Source organism: Amphiprion ocellaris, chromosome 8, assembly GCF_022539595.1.
Source record: "Amphiprion ocellaris isolate individual 3 ecotype Okinawa chromosome 8, ASM2253959v1, whole genome shotgun sequence".
Taxonomy (NCBI): Eukaryota; Metazoa; Chordata; class Actinopteri; family Pomacentridae; genus Amphiprion; species Amphiprion ocellaris.
The window spans coordinates 1,473,571-1,492,202 of NC_072773.1; the positions used below are offsets into that span (position 1 = coordinate 1,473,571).

General features: G+C 38.6%; 1 protein-coding gene across 1 annotated transcript in view; it reads right to left on the bottom strand.

Moving 5' to 3' along the window:
- Positions 1-18,632, bottom strand: part of slc6a8 (solute carrier family 6 member 8) — a 58,149-nt gene that overhangs the window by 15,864 nt on the left and 23,653 nt on the right. The window contains exons 3-7 of the mRNA XM_055012630.1: positions 9,746-10,016; positions 7,724-7,856; positions 2,158-2,292; positions 1,504-1,607; positions 688-833 (exon numbers count right to left, since the gene is read on the bottom strand). Coding sequence (XP_054868605.1) covers positions 688-833; positions 1,504-1,607; positions 2,158-2,292; positions 7,724-7,856; positions 9,746-10,016 — 789 coding nt within the window. The remainder of the gene's footprint in view (positions 1-687; positions 834-1,503; positions 1,608-2,157; positions 2,293-7,723; positions 7,857-9,745; positions 10,017-18,632) is intronic.

Below are 18,632 nucleotides of genomic sequence, written 5' to 3' on the forward strand. Positions count from 1 at the left end.
CTCAGACTGTTATCCAAAGACGTCTGATGAACCGACAAAACCTCCACGAAACCTCACACATGGACAGCCCAAAAAAACACGGATTGTTTAGATTATTTTCAATTTAATACACTTTTTTCTATCATCCTCTGTGAAATGCTGCTCTGTCTTCGTCCACATAGAGAAAATCTGGACAACGCTCTTCTGACAGGAGTTTCTAAAGTTATAAAATGACCAAATAACATTAAAACAACAGCAAAAATATGTGAATTGTCAAAAATGTTAGTTTTTGTGTCTTTGTGGTTGTTTTCTGTCTCTTTGTGGTTTTTTGTGTCTCTTTGTGCTTGTTTTGTGTCTCTTTGTGGTAGTTTTGTGTCTCTGTGTTGTTTTGTGTCTATTTGTGGTTGTTTTGTGTCTCTGTGTTGTTTTTTTGTCTCTTTATGGTTGTTTTGTGTCTCTTTGTGGTAGTTTTGGGTCTCTTTGTTGACATTTTGTGTGTCTTTGTGGCTGTTTTGTGTCTCTTTGTGGTTGTTTTGTGTCTGTGGGTTTTTTGTGTCTCTCTGTGGTTGTGTCTCTTTGTAGTTGTTTTGTGTCTTATTGTGGTTGTTTTGTGTCTTACTGTGGTTGTTTTGTGTCTCATTGTGTTTTTTGTGTGTGTTTCATTGTATTTAACACCAGCAGGCTGGACTAAACGTCATTATTAATAATACTGTGACACTCTGACTGTACCTGATTCGGCGACCTGTGAGATGTCGACTCCCTGCTCGGCAGCCATGAAGCCCAGGATGGAAAACACGACGAAACCAGCAAAGAAACTGGTTCCGCTGTTGATGAGAGCCAAGACGAAGGCATCTCTGCAGGAGGGAAGACAGGAAGTTCATGAACTAACAGCAACCAAAGACCGTCTGTGGGGCAACATCTGCACACAGGGCCCTGGTGGGGGCAAATGTAAAGGTCGATGTTGGTCAATGTTGGGGTAAATGTTGGGGTAACTTGTTTGGATAACTTGTTTGACGTAAAGTAACGGTTGATTGTTGATTTGGTTGGGGTAACTTGTGGTAAAGTACGGGTTGGGCTAACTTGGTGGAGTAAGGGTTGGAGTAACTGGTTGGGGTATTTGTTGGGGTAATGTAAGAGTTGGGGTAATTGATTGGGGTATTTGTTGTGGTAATGTATGGGTTGGGGTATTGGGTTGGGATGAAGCAAGAGTTGGAGTGTTTAGTTTAGGTAATGTCAGAGTTCAGGTAACTTGTTGGTGTCAGATAAGAGTTGAAGTGTTTGTGAGGGTATTTGTTGGGGTAATGTAAGGGTTAGGGTAACTTGTGGAGGTTCAGGAAGGGTTGGAGTAACTCGTCAGGGTCAGGTAAGGGTTGGGACATTTGTGGGGGCATTTGTCAGGGTACTGTAAGAGTTGAGGTAACTTGTTGAGGTCCAGTAAGGGTTGGGGTAATTTGTTGGTGTCTTGTAAAGGTTGGGGTATTTGTGGGGGTATTTGTTGGGGTAACTGGATGGATAATAACGTACTTGTAGCAATCGTTGTTGAAGCGGTTGTAGCTGCCCAGAGCAGTCAGAGCTCCGAGGCCGATAGCATACGAGAAGAAGATCTGAGTTCCGGCGTCGATCCAAACCTGGAGGTCAGAGGGTAGATGTGTTCACTGCTCACCTTAGAGTCTGGACGTTTCACTACTGACCCTTCTTTAAGTCTAAAACTCTGACTCTGAAGTATCTGAGAATCTCTACATGAGGAAAGATATTTCCTAATGTTCTTCAGCAGAGGACAACTGGAACGTCTTTTACCAACTAAAGGACGAGATGCCGTCCATGGTGAGGTCTGAGAAGTGTTTCAGACGGAATGCTTTGACTATTCAACTGTGTTTTTTTTCTTCTTTAAACTCCTCCCACTTTTTTCATGGCTTCCTCTATGCAATATTGACCAATAGGAGCACAGAGACTGTAACCATGGTAACTGTAAAGATCAGACTGGTTTCAGACTGGTTTCAGACTAAGTTGTGGACTGGGATTAGACTATTTTCTTGTTTTGAACTTCATGTAGTCTTGGTCTTGGACCAGGTTCAGGCTGGTTTCAGTCTAGTTCAATGTTCTTCTATGGATCAGGGCTGCAGTTCCTAAATAAAGATGTCAGGTTGGTGTTTCTCGATCACTAAGGTTTAAACTGACCTGAGCCTCCCCCAGTTTGGACCAATCAGGTTTGACGTAGTACATGATGCCGTCGTAGGCTCCAGGAAGTGTGACTCCTCGGACCAGCAGGATGATGAGGACCACGTAGGGGAAGGTCGCCGTGAAGTACACGATCTGAAACACAAACACGAGCGGTGAGCTGGATCCTGGACTCTGGGCTCAGCGGGAACCGAACTGGACGCTGAGAACCAGGCAATCAAAACAAACGAGAGGAAACCCAAGCCGAGACCCGCTGAGACTCGACGTACACAGAACCCGACTGGAATGAGAAGGTCTGGTCCCAGGTGGAGTCGAGTTTCAGTTGGATCACAGCGGAGGACGTCTTTACCCACAATCCCCCACTGTCAGGTCAACACACACATGCACACACACACACACACACACACACACACACACACACACACACACACACACACCTGCCTCACAAACACTCCGAGGTTGTCGAGTTCATTTCATCCAGAGAATCATTAACCTGCAGGTTTATCACTTCTGATAAATTCTGATTATTCCTGCAGTCGGACTCTTTCTGTTACTGGAGCTTATAGAGATACTACTGATATATACAGATATATATATATAGATATACTAGATATATAGATATACCAGATATATAGATATATACACATATAGATATCAGACTGTGTCTAGATACTGGACGGTTTCTATTCGCTTGCTTATTTATCTCTAATTTATGGTGGCGGAAACTGGACTATTTCTGCTGTAACAACTGAATCTCCCCTCACGGATTAATAAAGTATTTCTATTCTATTCTATTCTATTCTATTCTATTCTATTCTATTCTATTCTATTCTATTCTATTCTATTCTATTCTATTCTATTCTATTCTATTCGACTGGGTTCCGGCTGGTTTTAAATTTTGTTCTGGTTTGGATTCAAATTAGTTGTGGACTGGATTTAGCCTTGGTTTTAAACTGGTCTTGGTCTAGTTCTGGAGTAGTTTAGAACTGAATCCAGACTTGATTTTGGACTAGACTGGTTTTAGACCAGTCTGAAACTGATTTAAGGTTATATAATGCACAACTGACTTCCCCTCTTGACGTCCCTTTAGTTTGCCCCTAGTTATGCTGCTATAGGCCTAGGCTGCTGGGGAACCTCTCTGGATGCACTGAGCCCTTCTCTAACTACCTATGTATTTACTATATATACCATTATTGCATTACATTCACTCTGTTTCTTTCTGTGTCCTTTCTCCGAGTGTCCCTGGTCCCAGAGCTGGATGCTGGATGCTTCAGATGTGTGGCTGTGTTTTATGGTCCTTGTGTCCCACCCCCCCACCTCTCTATCTCTACCTCTACACCTCTATCTCTACCTCTACACCTCTATCTCTACCTCTCTACTTCTTCTGTCCCTCTCAACCCGCCCGGCCAGCAGCAGATGGGTCCCCCCACATTAGAGCCGGGTTCTGCTCGAGGTTTTTTTTTCCCTGTTAAAAGGGTGTTTTCCTTGCCACTGTCGCCTTTTGGCTTGCTCTGGGGGTTCAGGCATATGGGTTCTGTAAAGCGTCTCGAGACAATTTGACTGTAATTGGCGCTATATAAATAAAATTGAATTGAATTGAATTGAATAATGTGGTTTTAGACTGGTTTGAAACTGGTTTAATGTTGTTTAAATGTGGTGTTAGACTGGTCTGAAAGTAGTTTAAAGTTGTTTAAATGTGGGTTTAGACTGGTAGAAACTGGTTTAAGTTGTTTAAATTTAGGTTTAGACTGGTTGAAATTGGTTTAAGTTGTTTAAATGTGGGTTTAGTCTGGTTGAAACTGGTTTAAGGTTGTTTAAATGTGGTTTTAGACTTGAAACTGGTTTAAGGTTGTTCCAATGTGGTATTAGACTGGTTGAAACTGGTTTAAGGTTATATAATGTGATTTTAGACTGGTTGAAACTGGTTTAAGTTGTTTAAATGTGGTATTAGACTGGTTTGAAAGTAGTTTATGGTTGTTTAAATGTAGTTTGACACTGGTTCTGGATTACTCTGAGGTGTCTAATGTTGCTAATGGACAGGTTTCATGGCGTTAAAGTGTTTTTAGCTGCTTCAGACATGTTATCTGACTGATTTGACTTCCTGTCTGTGGAGTTCGGAGGATTTCTATGAATGATCTCTCAGGTTGTTTCAGATTTCAGCCTCCTGCTGATCAACAACAACACAAACTGTTTCGAACGGTTTGAGAGCTGTGAGAAAATACACACTGTACCAACACACACACACACACACACACACACACACACACACACACACACACACACACACACACACACACACACACACACACACACACACACACATTCATTCTGTTTCAGTTCTGACTGTTTGAGTTTGGAACTGGAATCAGACCAGTTTCAGATTCAGACTTGAATCAAATTTGGTTTCAAAGTATGTTAAAAACTGTCTAAAGTTCTGTGCATGTCGACTGTCTCATTGTCTTCTGACTCAAGAAGCTTGAACTGAGTTTTATTCTGGCTGAAAGCTGGTTCTGGACTGGTTTTAAAGTGGTCTGACACTGGTTTGACTAATCTTGGTTTCGAAGTGATGTGGACTGGGTTTTTAGTTTGGTTTTGACTGGTTTTAATTTGGTTAAAGTTTGGTTTTGGACTGGTTTAAAACTGGTTTGTAACTGATTTTGGATCATTATGGTTACTGACTGGCTTTAATTTGGTTTGAAACTGATTTTAGACTGAATTCTGACTTGGTTTTGGATCATTTTAAGTTTGCTTTTATTTCTGGAATGATCAAAGATCTGTCTGGTTTAGTTGACTGGCTCTGGTGGTCTTGGACTGGATTTGGTTCTTTAATGATCTGGGGCTTTACTACTCGTTTAGTTTGGGACTGGTTCTGGACTGGTTTAAGAACTGTTTTTAGACTGGGTTTGAACTAGTTCCAGACTGGTTACAAACTAGCTCAGGTCTGGTTCTGGGCTAGATCTGGATTGGATTTACGCCTGCTTTCTTTAAATTTGGTTTGAGGCTGGTTCTGGATAGGATTTAGATTGATTCCAGCCTAGTTTTTTACCTGGTTTTAGACTAGTTTTGGACTGGTTTGAAACTGGTTTTGAAGGCATCTTGGAGGACTGACCTCAGTTCTTTTGTGGATTCGGTCTGTCTCTGTATGTGATCCAGACCAACTCCATGTGTTTGTACTGGTTTCATGGTGTGAACCTGGTTCTGGACTGGTTCTGGACTGGTTTCGAACTGGTTTTGGACTGGTTCTGGACTGGTTTCGGTCTGGTATCAGACTGGTTCTGGACTGGTTTCAAACTGGTTCTGGACTGGTATCAGACTGGTTCTGGACTGGTATCGGACTGGTTCTGGACTGGTATCGGACTGGTTTGGGCCCTCTCAGCTCTTCTGTGTAGTTCCAGATGTTTGTGAACATCATCGCTGCCTTCAGGTCTTTTCTCAGAAACAACTTTTCCTGTTTCACTTCGTTTACATTTTTTAGTGCACTAATTGTTTTTATGTTGTGTTGTTTCCTGTTTTCTAGCTGCTATTTATTATTTTTTATTCTGTTTGTGCTTCAGTTTTCTGCATAAATCCATCACTGTAATAATGATTATTCTTCCTGTCAGTGATGCAGTACAGTATTACTGTTGTTTGGGGTTTTTGTTTCTCCAATCGGCTCTCAGTCACGTCCCACTGCGGTCGATCTGCCCTCCAAGCCGGACAACCAATCACAGCGCGCCACCTCACAGCCCCCCCGCAGTCCCTCCTCACCGGGGTCGTCATGGCAACGCTGATCCTGCCACGTGACCGCAGCCAGTGGAGCAGCGAGCTGTCATCATCACGAGCCAATGAGCACGCAGCGTTTGTCTGAAGGTTGTAGTTTTAAAGGAGCAGTCCGGGATTTTATCAAAGGAAGGCTGCGGCTGCTCCATGATGACGACAACAACAACAATAATAATAACAATAACAACAACAACAATATCAATAATAATAACTTTCCATCCACGTGTGTCCATCTCCATGACAACATCAGACCGAAGGACTTTGACAGGTTTGATTAAACATCAGGATCCGACTAAACATCAAATATCGTCACAATCGTTTCTGATTTCAGTCAAATGTCACATTTTGTTTTAATCAAATCATAAATTCTTGAGTTCTGGACAAAAACGTCTTCTGTGAGGTAACAGTGACCTGTGATCACCACATTTTACTGGATTCAGACCAGTTTTACACTGGTTTTGAACCAGTTTCAGGCTGGTTCTGGACAGACACTTGACTAGTTTCAGACTTGGTCTTCTCTAGATTGTGTCGGGTTTATGGACTGGATTCAGACTTAGTTTCCAACTGGATTGAGTCCAGTTTCAGACTGGTTATGGCTGTTTTTAGTTTAGATTGGGACTTGTTTTTGACCAGAATAAAACTTGGTTTTGGACTTGTTCCAGACTAGTTTCAAGATGGTTCTGGACCAGACAATAATAATAAAAACTGAACCAGGTTCAGGCTGAATTGAGCCCACTTTTAGGCTGGTTAAGGACTGGTTATGGACTGGTTAAGGACTAGTTTCAGGTTTATTTTAGTTTAGATTGAGACTTGTTTTGGCTAGTTTAAGACTTGGCTTTGGTATGGCTTTAGACTTGGTTTTTGACGAGTTTTAGGCTGTTCATTGACTGGCGCCAGACTAGTATCAGGCTGGTTTTGGACCAGATAATAACTGAGCCAGTTTCAGGCTGGTTTAGACTAGATTAAGACTTGGTTTGGAATGGATTCAAACTAGTTTGGGACTGGTTATAGACTAGTTTCAGGCTGGTTCTGGACTAGATACAGACCTGAGTATGACTAGTCTCAGACTTAGCTTTCTCTAGATTGTGTCTGGTGTTTGGACTGGATTCCAACTTAGTTTCCAGCTGGATTGAGCCCAGTTTCAGACTGGTTATGGACTGGTTTCAGGCTGGCTTTAGTTTAGATTAGGACTTGGTTTTGATTAGTTTAAGACTTGGTTTTGGACTTTGTTCCGGACTAGTTTTAGACTGGTTAAGAACTAGTTTCAGGCTGGTTTTAGACTTGCTTGACGCTTGGTTTTGGACTGGATTCAGACTTAGTTTCCAGCTGGATTGAGTTCAGTTTCAGACTGGTTTTGGACTGGTTTTAGCTTAGATTGGGACTTGTTTTTGACTAGAATATAACTTGGTTTTGGACTTGTTTTTGACTAGAATAAGACTTGGTTTTGGACTTGTTCCAGACTGGATTCAGACTAATTTCATGCTGGTTTCGGGTTGGTATTGGACTAGACTGAGACGTGGTTCTGGACTTTGTTCCAGACAAGCTTTAGACTGGTTATAGACTAGTCTCCGGGTGTTTTTCTGACTGGATCCAGACTAGTTCTGGACCTTGTTCCAGACTGGTGTCGGGTTGGTTTTGGACCAGATAACAATAATAATAATAATAATAATAATAATGAACCAGTGTTTCCAGTCTGCTGTTGGTTCTATTCAGTTCTGTTGGTGTTCAGTTAAACATCAGATTTATCAGATTTTGTGCAACAACCTGCAGAACAATATCCAGAAAACGTCACCAAAACATCACCTACCTTCCCGGTGGATTTGACTCCCTTCCAGACACAGAAATAAACCAGAACCCAGACGGCCATCAGACACAGCATCAGCTCCCAGTTCAGGTTTCCAGGTTCATCCAAACCCGACGAGATGTTCAGAACTTTGTTCCTGCAGACGGACGCAAACACAGGGTTCAGATACTCAAGGGTTCCCAAATGTTTAGATATCTTTAATTTACCCCATGAAAATGTTCAACTTTAATGATGCAAATACACTTCAAATGATATCTCATGAAAAAAATACTTTGCAAGATTTGTTCTCTTTATTTTACTACTTTTTTCTCCACATTTTAAAAATTAAAATTATCAATAAAATTGCAAAAAGTCTCTGATATAATATAAATGAAATATCTGTAACTGTGAATGACCATAAAACATCACTTTTAAAAGATTTCTTTTTACATAAATTACAAATTTATTGCAGTTTTACAAAAATGTCCTTTATTATCTAACCGTTGTTAATTCAAGTTTAATACAGTTTAGTGACAGCAGATAAAAGTATTCTGTATTTTTACACAGATTTGTTTATTAAATGAGAGATATACTGGATGATTATACAAGTTGCATATATCTACGTATACAAACTATGAGCTGATTATTTCATTTTATATTTTACTGTATTTTGTGTTGACCCATTGTCCAGCTGTTTGAAGAGTTGTTGTTTTTAACAGTTTATAGGTACGACCAAGAATGACTTCATTAAAATTAATGAAAAATTACTACAATAATGAATAATTAGAATATATATATATATATATATATATATATATATATATATATATATATATATATATATATATATATATATATATATATATATATATTGGCACTGAGAAATAAATAGTTAAATGAATATATTTCCACATTTTCAGGCGTCTTCCTGTGAATTTTGGTTGATGATGATCAAACGGTAAATATCCAATAAAAATGAGTGACTTCTGTTACTACATGTGGAATGACAGAAATAAGAAAAAAATGTAGAAAAATATGTATTATAAACAAATGTAGAAAAAAATTAAATGGCAAATTTAGAAATACAGAAATTATAAATAATCGGAGAAACACAGAGCTAAATAAAAAAAACTGGAAAAACAGAAATGGTGAAAACATGTGGAAATAAAGAACAAGCAAAAGTAAAAACTGACGTGTGAAAATGTAGAAATAAATAAACAGATGAATTAATTCTGTGGTATTTCATGAGTAAGACGTTTTTATTTATTTATGTATTTAACCCTCATGTCATTCTGCAGGTCAAAATTGACCCGTTTTAAAGTTTGAAAATGTAGAGAAAAAAAAAATACTTTCACAGTGAAACTTCTGATGTCCACATTTTAACATTTTTGGGATATTTTCAAAAATTTTTGGGTGGAAATAAAGGAATGTTAAAAATGTTTCTTTAAGAACATTCACCAAAAAATCAACCAAAATCCAGCGAATTTTGCTGGATTTTGGTTGATTTTTATGTGAATGTTCTTAAGAAAATATTAGAAGTTTTACTGATATATATGTAATAACTTCAGATATTTTTAGGATTTTTTTGGGAAGATTTTTGCTCATTTTTTGAAAATATTTACAAGAATTTTCTTTGCAAATTTGGAGTATTTTTTAAAAACAAAACTTTTAAGGGAAACTTTTAAGGAATTATTGGAATTTTCTTCCTGAAGGTTTTGCACATTTTCAGAAATTTGGGGAAATTTTTGCTGATTTTTTGGATTTTTTTCAGACAAGGAAACAATATTTTTTGGTGCCTGTAAATGAAGACAGCAGGAGGGTTAAGAACCTATTAATGCCTCGAGTTCTCCATAAACTGAAAATAAAGACCAATAAGTGGAACCGACTCGGTCCAAAATAACCGACTAAACCCTCGAACACTGACATTATTATTATTATTATTATTATTATTATTATTATTATTATTATTATTATTATTATTATTATTATTATTATTATTATTATTATTGTTATCATTATTATGACCAGAACCTGAACCAGACTCACTCCCAGAACTCGATGATGGGCGAGCGTCCGTCGGCCAGCTCGGCACAGGTCATGTTGCTGCCGCCCACCGTGGTGTTGGCCAGGCTGGCGTTCTTACAGTCCTGGTGGTGGAAGATCTCGATGCAGCTGGCCGTGTTCCAGTCGTTGTCGCAGGTGGACCAGGGCAGCGTGGAGCTGAAGGACTTGATCAGGTAGTAGAAGCCCCAGGCCAGAACCATGATGTAGTAGGTGTTACAGAAGAACACGATGACCATGGAGGCGTAGCCCAGGCCTGCAGCCACAAAGATCATACGGTGGATCAAAGAAAACATCTCAAAGGTTTTCTGAAACACAGAAACAAACATTACTACAACATTCTCCCCAAACGTCCACAAAGTTAACCTGCAGAACATCAACCAAACCAGAAAGTTCTCCACAAACCTCGAGCCAAAAAGAAAAGAGTCCATTAAAAAGTCCAGGAGGAAAAACAACATCTGAATTCTGTTAAAAATTGACACCAGATCAGTTTACATCTATCCAGGTGTTTCAGTCTGAAGATCATCCAGATTTGACCAATCATTTGGACAGTCATTTTTGACGAAATTTAAGGTTCTTTTGAACGTTTTTGGAATAATTTGGGGAAATACTGAGTCATTTTAGAAGTTTTTTGTCATTTTCTGGACAAATTTTAATAATTTGGACATCTTTTGTCATTTTGAACAGTTTTTGAGACATTTGTGACCAATATTTTAAAAACTGGACGATTTTTGTGCAATTTTTGCCAAGTTTCATGTAATTTGACCAATTTTTAAATATAAACACACCTGAGTTCTGCTAAAAACTGACACCAGATCAGTTTAAATCCATCCAGGTGTCACAGTCTGAACACTGAATCTGGTTTCTATTAAAAACTGCACCCAAACCAGCACAAAGACTGGAAATTACCACATAAAGACACAAAATTGTCCCATAAACTTGTAAAGTCACCAGAAAAAAATTGCAAAATCACACAAAATTACCACAAAGGTAACAAAGACCGCAAGAAGATAAAAAAAAAACAACTAAAACACTCAAAATCACTGCAGAGACATGAAATCATCACAAAAAGATGCAAAATCACCAAGAAACAAAGAAAAACCACAACAGAAACACCAATGATTGTTTTGACAATCCCTTGACACCTGAATTTATTTACATTTAACCCTCGTGTCGTACTGCGGGTCAAAATTGACCCGTTTTAAAGTTTGAAAATGTGGAAAATAAATAGATTTTCACAGTGAAACTTCTGATGTTCATATTTTCAATATTTTTGGGAAATTTTTGAACATTTTTTGGTGGAAAGAAGAAATGCTTAAAAAAAAAAGGTTTCTTAAAGAAAATATTAGAAGTTTTACTGATATATATGGAATCACTAGATATTTTTTGCATTTTTTGGAAGATTTTTACTCATTTTTTGAAAATATTTACAAGAATTTTCTTGCCAAGTTTGGGGGATTTTAAAATATTTTTTAAATAAAACTTTTAAGGGAAACTTTTAAGGAATAGTTGGAATTTTCTTCCTGAAGGTTTTGCAAATTTTCTGAAATTTTGGGAATTTTTTTGCTGAATTTTTGGATTTTTTTCAGACAAGGAAAGAATTTTTTTGGTGTCCGTAAATGACAACAGGACAACAGGAGGGTCAAATAAAAAAACATTTTTGTCTGTTTTTGCTTTCTAGCTGATAAGTGGAGATTGTTTTTTGTCTATTACACAATTATATAATATACAATAATTAGGTCCCACTCCGACTGGTCCAACCAGAAACCAGAGCTTTAAAGGTTCCAAAGTACGTATTGGATATGAATAAACCAGCACTGGGGGGATGGATCTGCTATCTGCAGTGTGGATGGAAGTGAAATGATGAGAATTCACAACAGTAGGCGTCATGGGGTTAAAATCTGTCAAAATGGCCCAAAGAGTGACTCAAAAATGGTCCAAAAACCTGTAAACTTATTCCAATCCTGCCTTAAATTTGTTAAACATGAACCAAAATGACTGAAAAGTCTGTCAAAAAATGTTCAAATGTCTATCCAGATTATTCACAACCATCTTAATTTAGTTTAATATTAACCAAAGTGATTAAAAAATGATCCAACACACCGCACACCTAAACACTGAAGAGTCTCATCAGTATTATGGGATGCATCCTGGTGTGAACAGTTTAGAGTCCTAGAAACAATCACTGGTTCCCTGGATGTGGTTCTGTTTCTGATAATTCACCAGAGAAAACTTTAAAAAGCTCATTCTGGGTAAACTTTAATGTTGGTAGCTGGTTGATCACAACTATTAGAGATGATGGAAGAAGAAACCAGGATCATCTGTAGAATCATTTTCTAAATTAAATAAACTGAACTGTTGATCTGATGCAGGATTTTTACAGGGATCGTGTAGAATAAAGTGATTTATCGGGATTTTAGCTCAGATTTGTGCAGTGCATCAACATTTACTGGTGTTATTTTCCAGTTTTTCCTTCAGTAAAAACAGCCAGAGGTCAGTCGGATCGTCTGAACTGTTTCTAAACTGGGACAAAAGTGTAAAAGTGAGTTTATGAGTTTATGAGCAGGTCCACATGTTTCTAACAGCTCAGTGAAGATAAGGTTCAGCCTTGACCAAATAACTCCACGTTCCTCCCAGATCCTCAGACTTTTATTTACTGTTAATTATCACTGTTTACTGAGCTGGAGATAGAGTTCAGCTGAAACTGTCTGAACAAACAGCAGAAACTGTTAAAGCTCCTTTATGGCAAGTCGACCAACATGTGATGGATAAAAAACATCTGGAGACGTTTCAGACTCCAAATAAACACCTGGAACCCCTGGAAATGGCTGAAATCTGATATTTCTAATCATTTTTCTAGTTTTAAAACATTAATTAAAGTCTGGGGAAGATCTCAACGTCCACTTTGGGAACTGTGCTAGCTTTGTTTTTCCTATCTGTCCTGCAGAACCTCACACCTCCATGCAAATGTCCAACATCACAACCAGAGTTCTCTTCTTTTAAAAAAAAACATGAAAATGGCTGAAAAACAGAAAGAACTAGCAGATTTTTGGTTTCCTTGAACGTATCATCTCTCACATGTGATTCCATTCAAAAAAATAACTAAACCTGAGCCTAAAGTAATGAAATGTCATCAATTTGTTCTACAAAATAGTCCAAAAATAAACTATTTCTGTAAAATCTGAACCTCCTTCCTTCCCAACCCAAATGAGACACAAAATGATGAAAATGAGACCAAAAAAAACCCACCAAATGACAAAAAAAACGAGAGAACACCATAAAAACAAGATGAAATCACACAAAACGACACAACAAGAAAATCAAGACACAAGATGACAGAAATGAGAAAACATGACCTCAAAGAGACAAAACTGTCCCCAAGACACATTAAATACAACACAAAAGGACCACAAAATTAAAAAAAATAAAAAAGTCACAAAGACACGAGATGAAATAAATGAGACTCCAAGGAAAAAAGTAAGAAAAACGAGATAAAAAATCACAACAAAGAGACAAAACTGACCTCAAGAGGCACAAAAAATGATCAAAGTGAGGCATAAAACAACAGAATAGAAACAAAAAAAACTACAAAAACAAGACATAAAATGACCAAAAAAACCCAAACTGTCCCAAAGACACGCAAAATGAGACACAAAACAAACCGAAAAATCTAATGAGACGACATAAATGAGACTCAATGACAGAAAACTAAGAAAAACAAGATGCAAAATGACAAAAACTGTCCTAAAGAGTCACAAAATATGGCTATATTAAGGCACAAAACAACAGAATACAGACAAAAAACAAAAACAAGACATAAAATGACCACAAAAACCCCAAACTGTTCCAGACACAAAAAAGAGACAAAAAAAGAAAAACTGAGATGACATAAATGAGACTCAAAGACAAAACAGTAAGAAAAGTGAGACACAAAATGACAAAACTAAGAAAAACAAGATGCAAAACGATCACAGAGACAAAAAAAATGACCAAAATGAGGCACGAAACAACAAAATAGAGACAAAACAGTCCAACAAAACAACACAAATGAGACAAACTGTCTCAAAGACACATAAAATAACACAAAACAAAACAAAAAATGAAATGAGACGACATAAATGAGACTTAAAGACAAAAAATTAAGAAAAACAAGACGCAAAATGACAAAACTGTTGTAAAAAGACACAAAAAATGGCCAAAATGAGACACAAAACAACAGAACACAGATAAAACTGTCCAAGAAAACAACACAAATGAGACAAAAACAAAAAAACAAGATATAAAATGACCACAAAAAACACAAACTGTCTCAAAGTCACATAAAATGAAAAAATAAACAACCAAAAACAAGACAAGACGACATAAATAAGACTCAAAGACAAAAAACTAAGAAAAACAAGATGCAAAATGACAAACTGTCCTAAAGAGTCACAAAATATGGCTATATTGAGGTACTAAACAACAGAATGGAGACAAAAAACAACAAAAACAAGACATAAAATGACCTCAAAAAAACCAAACTGTCCCAAAGACACATAAAATGAAGCACAAAACAGAAAAAAATAGACATAAGACAACATAAATGAGACTCAAACATAAATATCTAAGAAAAATGAGATGCAAAACAACCATAAAGAGACAAAACTGTCCTGAAGAGACACAAAAATGGACAAAATGAGGAACAAAACAACAGGAAGCAAAGAAAACTGTCTGTGGAAGCTCTAAAACTGTAAAGAGTTTAACATCAATAAGATGAGGAGACATTTATTCCAGAATCTGTGGACACGTGTTGATTCCAGAGGTCCGTTTCACGAAGCAGTTCAACAAACTCTGAGTTTAACCCTGAACTCTGAGTTGATCTACTCTGAGACAGAAAACTCTGAGTTTTCGGTTTCACAACGGCTGATTCGAGTTGGTTAAATCAACTCGGAGTAGTTTCACCCGGAGTTAAGCGCGTGCACCACAACTCTGAAAAGCCAGTATCAATGGAGCGCCGATTCGACGAGTCACCATGGCAACGGGGAAGCGGAGGACTACACCGTTTGAATTGGAAATCTTAATGCGCTTATATAGTGAGTTTGAACACGTTTTTAGAAAGAAGTGCAACACCTGCAGCTGCAAAAGAGAGGGAGACGGTGTGGGAGAACATTGCTGCCCTGTCAATGCGTAAGTTTAAATCACGATAATATTACAGGAAAACTGTTTGAATCGTAGACTATTAAGTTATTTCATTTAGGTGCAATCCTGCAGGGGAGAAGCACATGTGGCAGCAGCTGAAGATGAAATATAAAAACATTTTTAAAACAGGTAAGAAGTCGGCATAATCTCATGGAGCTTCCTCATTTTGATCATGTTTTACATTGTAAAGTAGCCTAAATATTAAGTGGCTGTTTGACTGTACAGTGGTTTTATCCCACACACAGCCTAAATGTCTGCATCCATATCATGTTCTGTTAAACAATTAAGCCTATTTAAACTAACACAGACTTCTACTCAGCCAACTATATATATATATATATACACACACACACACACACACACACACACACACACACACACACACACACACACACACAGAGCCTTGATGGCTCTGACAGGTTTATGTCCAGGGAAAACCACAAAGATGGTAAAAGTCGTTTCAGATCCAGACACACTTTTCTGACCGTCCTGCATACAGTTGTCTTACTGAAGTGTTCTGCATCTACGACATTATATAAAAAACTTCCATTTGCAAAGAACCGCAGCACAATATCTGCTGGGATGTGAGAGCATGACTGTGGTTGGTAATGATGTAAATGTAAGGATGGATTAGGTTGTGGATGTAGATTATGGACTGTTAGGTGAAACAGTACCGCTCTAAAAGATAACTGTCCAGAAATGTGAGAACATCTATGCACGGTCTGAAAACAATCTCCTGACGAATATTTAATTCTCTGTGCAGTAATTCTGCTCCTTCATCTACTGGATCGTTCATAAAAGGACATGACATTTATAGACGGCAGAACTAGACTTCGCCAAAACTCGCCAGCTGACTGAATGAATGAATGAGGAAATCAAATCACGTGTGACTGAAAGAGGGCGGAGACTGAGAGAAACTCGAGGTTTACTGAGATAAACCTGGTCCTGACCAGGTTAGATTCATAGAGTCTGTTACTATGGTAACTGACCGAGAGTTTAAGTTACCTCTCTTTGTGAAACAGGCTAGAGTTACCCCTCTGTCTCTGGTTTGAGTTACCTCCCTTTGTGAAACGGAAAACTCAGAGTTTCCCTCATTTCACGGTTAACAAACTCAGAGTTTTCACTAAACCTGCTTCGTGAAACGGACCCCAGGTCACATAAATATTATGTAAACATGAAATATATAAATAAATGTGTGTTTCTGATTTCTGTGAAGAGCCGGAGGTCACAGCAGGTCTGAAATACGGTGAGTCATAAAGAGTCATGTGGTCACGATAAAGTCTGTATATAAAGCTAACGAGATATGAAGGAATCAGAGGGGTGTGTGTGTGCGTGTGTGTGTGTGTGTGTGTGTGTGTGTGTGTGTGTGTGTGTGTGTGTGTGTGTGTGTGTGTGTGTGTGTGTGTTGCTGGTACTTTTCCAGTCGTGTGTGTCTGCACGTAGAGCTGACCACAGATTATCACCTCCAGATAAACCTTCACAGAAAGCCGAACGTCCACTCAAACTCACCTAAACTGCTTACTGCATGGATTTATGTCGGTCGCCATGGCAACCAGTCCTCGGCGGGACGGTTTCGGATAATATGTTGGTCCGAAACCGACTGTACTTATTTGTTTTAACCTTCAGTCTCAAGTTTGCTGTTAAGTTGTTGTCTAATATCTTCATGTGAGTAGATGTTAAATAAAACACGTCGCTGCTACAAATGAGGTCAAACAAACAATGAATCATCTGACAGACTGTAAGGACTAAAGATAGAACAACACCACGAAGACCAAAGAACCAAGAAACTCTGAGGAAAGGTTGTTGAAAAGCATCAGTGAGGATGATACAAGAACATTTAAAGTTCCTCAAGATCTCCTGGACTCCAGCTAAATCCATCATTAAGAAATGGAAGGAAGATGGAACATGAATAAATCTGACTAGAGCAGGACGTCCTCACGACCTGAGAGACTAGAGAAGGAGGCCACCAAGACTCCTATGACTCCTCTGAAGGAGAAAGAGACTAGAGAGGGAGGCCACCAAGACTCCTATGACTCCTCTGAAGGAGAAAGAGACTAGAGAGAGAGGCCACCAAGACTCCTATGACTCCTCTGAAGGAGTTCCAGCTTCAGACTGTTCATCCAACAACTGCTGTCTGTTCTTCACCAGTCAAAGCTTCATGGAGACAAAGAGAAAGACTCTGATGGAAAAAGCTCCAATTAAATCTGGACTAGAGTTCACCAGAAGACATGTGGAGACTCTGAAGACACCTGGAAGAAGGTTCTTTGGTCTGAGGAGACCAGGATGGAGCTTTGTGTCCATCAGACTAGATGATATGTTTGATGGACACCAAACACTGAACATCATCACAAACACACCATCCCCACCGTGAAGCATGGTGGAGGCAGCATCATGACTTGAAGCACGGTGGAGGCAGCATCATGAGGTGAAGCATGGTGGTGGCAGCATCATGATGTGAAGCACGGTGGTGGCAGCATCATGATCTGAAGCATGGTGGAGGCAGCATCATCATGAAGCACGGTGGTGGCAGCATCATGACATGAAGCACGGTGGAGGCAGCATAATTTTTTCATAAATTCTTGTCAAAAAGCTAAATTAAACTGACCAGAATTCAATGTTGAAATGAGTTGTTTTTAAATAATAATAGTCCAACCTGCATCTTCATGTTTGTGTCAGTAAATATTCATTAAATAAACGATTCTGAACAGAGCAGACCTCAGTATTCATACATGTACCTGTGAACTACTCAGCAGCTGCTGATGATATAATGACAGTAGAACAATAAATCTGCCTGTACTGACGTCAACATATCATCACAAATGTGTTTGTATCCACGTCACTCTTTTCTTTAGCAGTATGAATGTTTCATTAATAATTTGCACTGAGTCCTTCTCTATCTACCATTATATTTAATATATATATACCATTATTGCATTACATTCACTCTGTTTCTCCCTGTGTCCTTTCTCCGAGTGTCCCTGATCCCAGAGCTGGATGCTTCACATCTGTGGTGGTTCTTCCACCAACTGGCCTAATCTCCATCTGTGGGATGCTGCTGCTGCTGACCTTCCTCCAGCCCACTGCTTCCAGCTGCCCATTTCCATCAATCTACTCTGCATCACCCTCACTATACTTGATTTGCTCATCTAGTTACTGTTTGAATGTTACTACCAGCTATATATGTAGTATATTTATGCCAGAGCCGTACATCATAACAGGAAACTATAATCAGTTTCCATGTTAGTTGTACTTTGCATGTATCATCTGTCTTATCATGCATGTATTAAACTGTGTGTTTTATGGTCCTTGTGTTGTCGTCCCCCCCCCCACCCTCTACCTCTCTACCTCCATCCATCTATCTCTACCTCTCTACCTCTTCTGTTCCTCTCAACCCACCCGGCCAGCAGCAGATGGTTCCCCCACATTAGAGCCGGGTTCTGCTTGAGGTTTTTTCCCTGTTAAAAGGGTGTTTTCCTGCCACTGTCTCCTTAGGGCTGCTCTGGGGGTTCAGACATATGGGTTCTGTAAAGCGTCTTGAGACAATTTGACTGTAATTGACGCTATATAAATAAAATTGAAATAAAATTGAATTGAATTTATGCTGTTCTGTAGTTTACTCTCATGTGTTACTTCTGCATTTTACTCACACTTTATTGGTCTCTACTCACGATGAAGTTTCACAGTTTGGACAAAG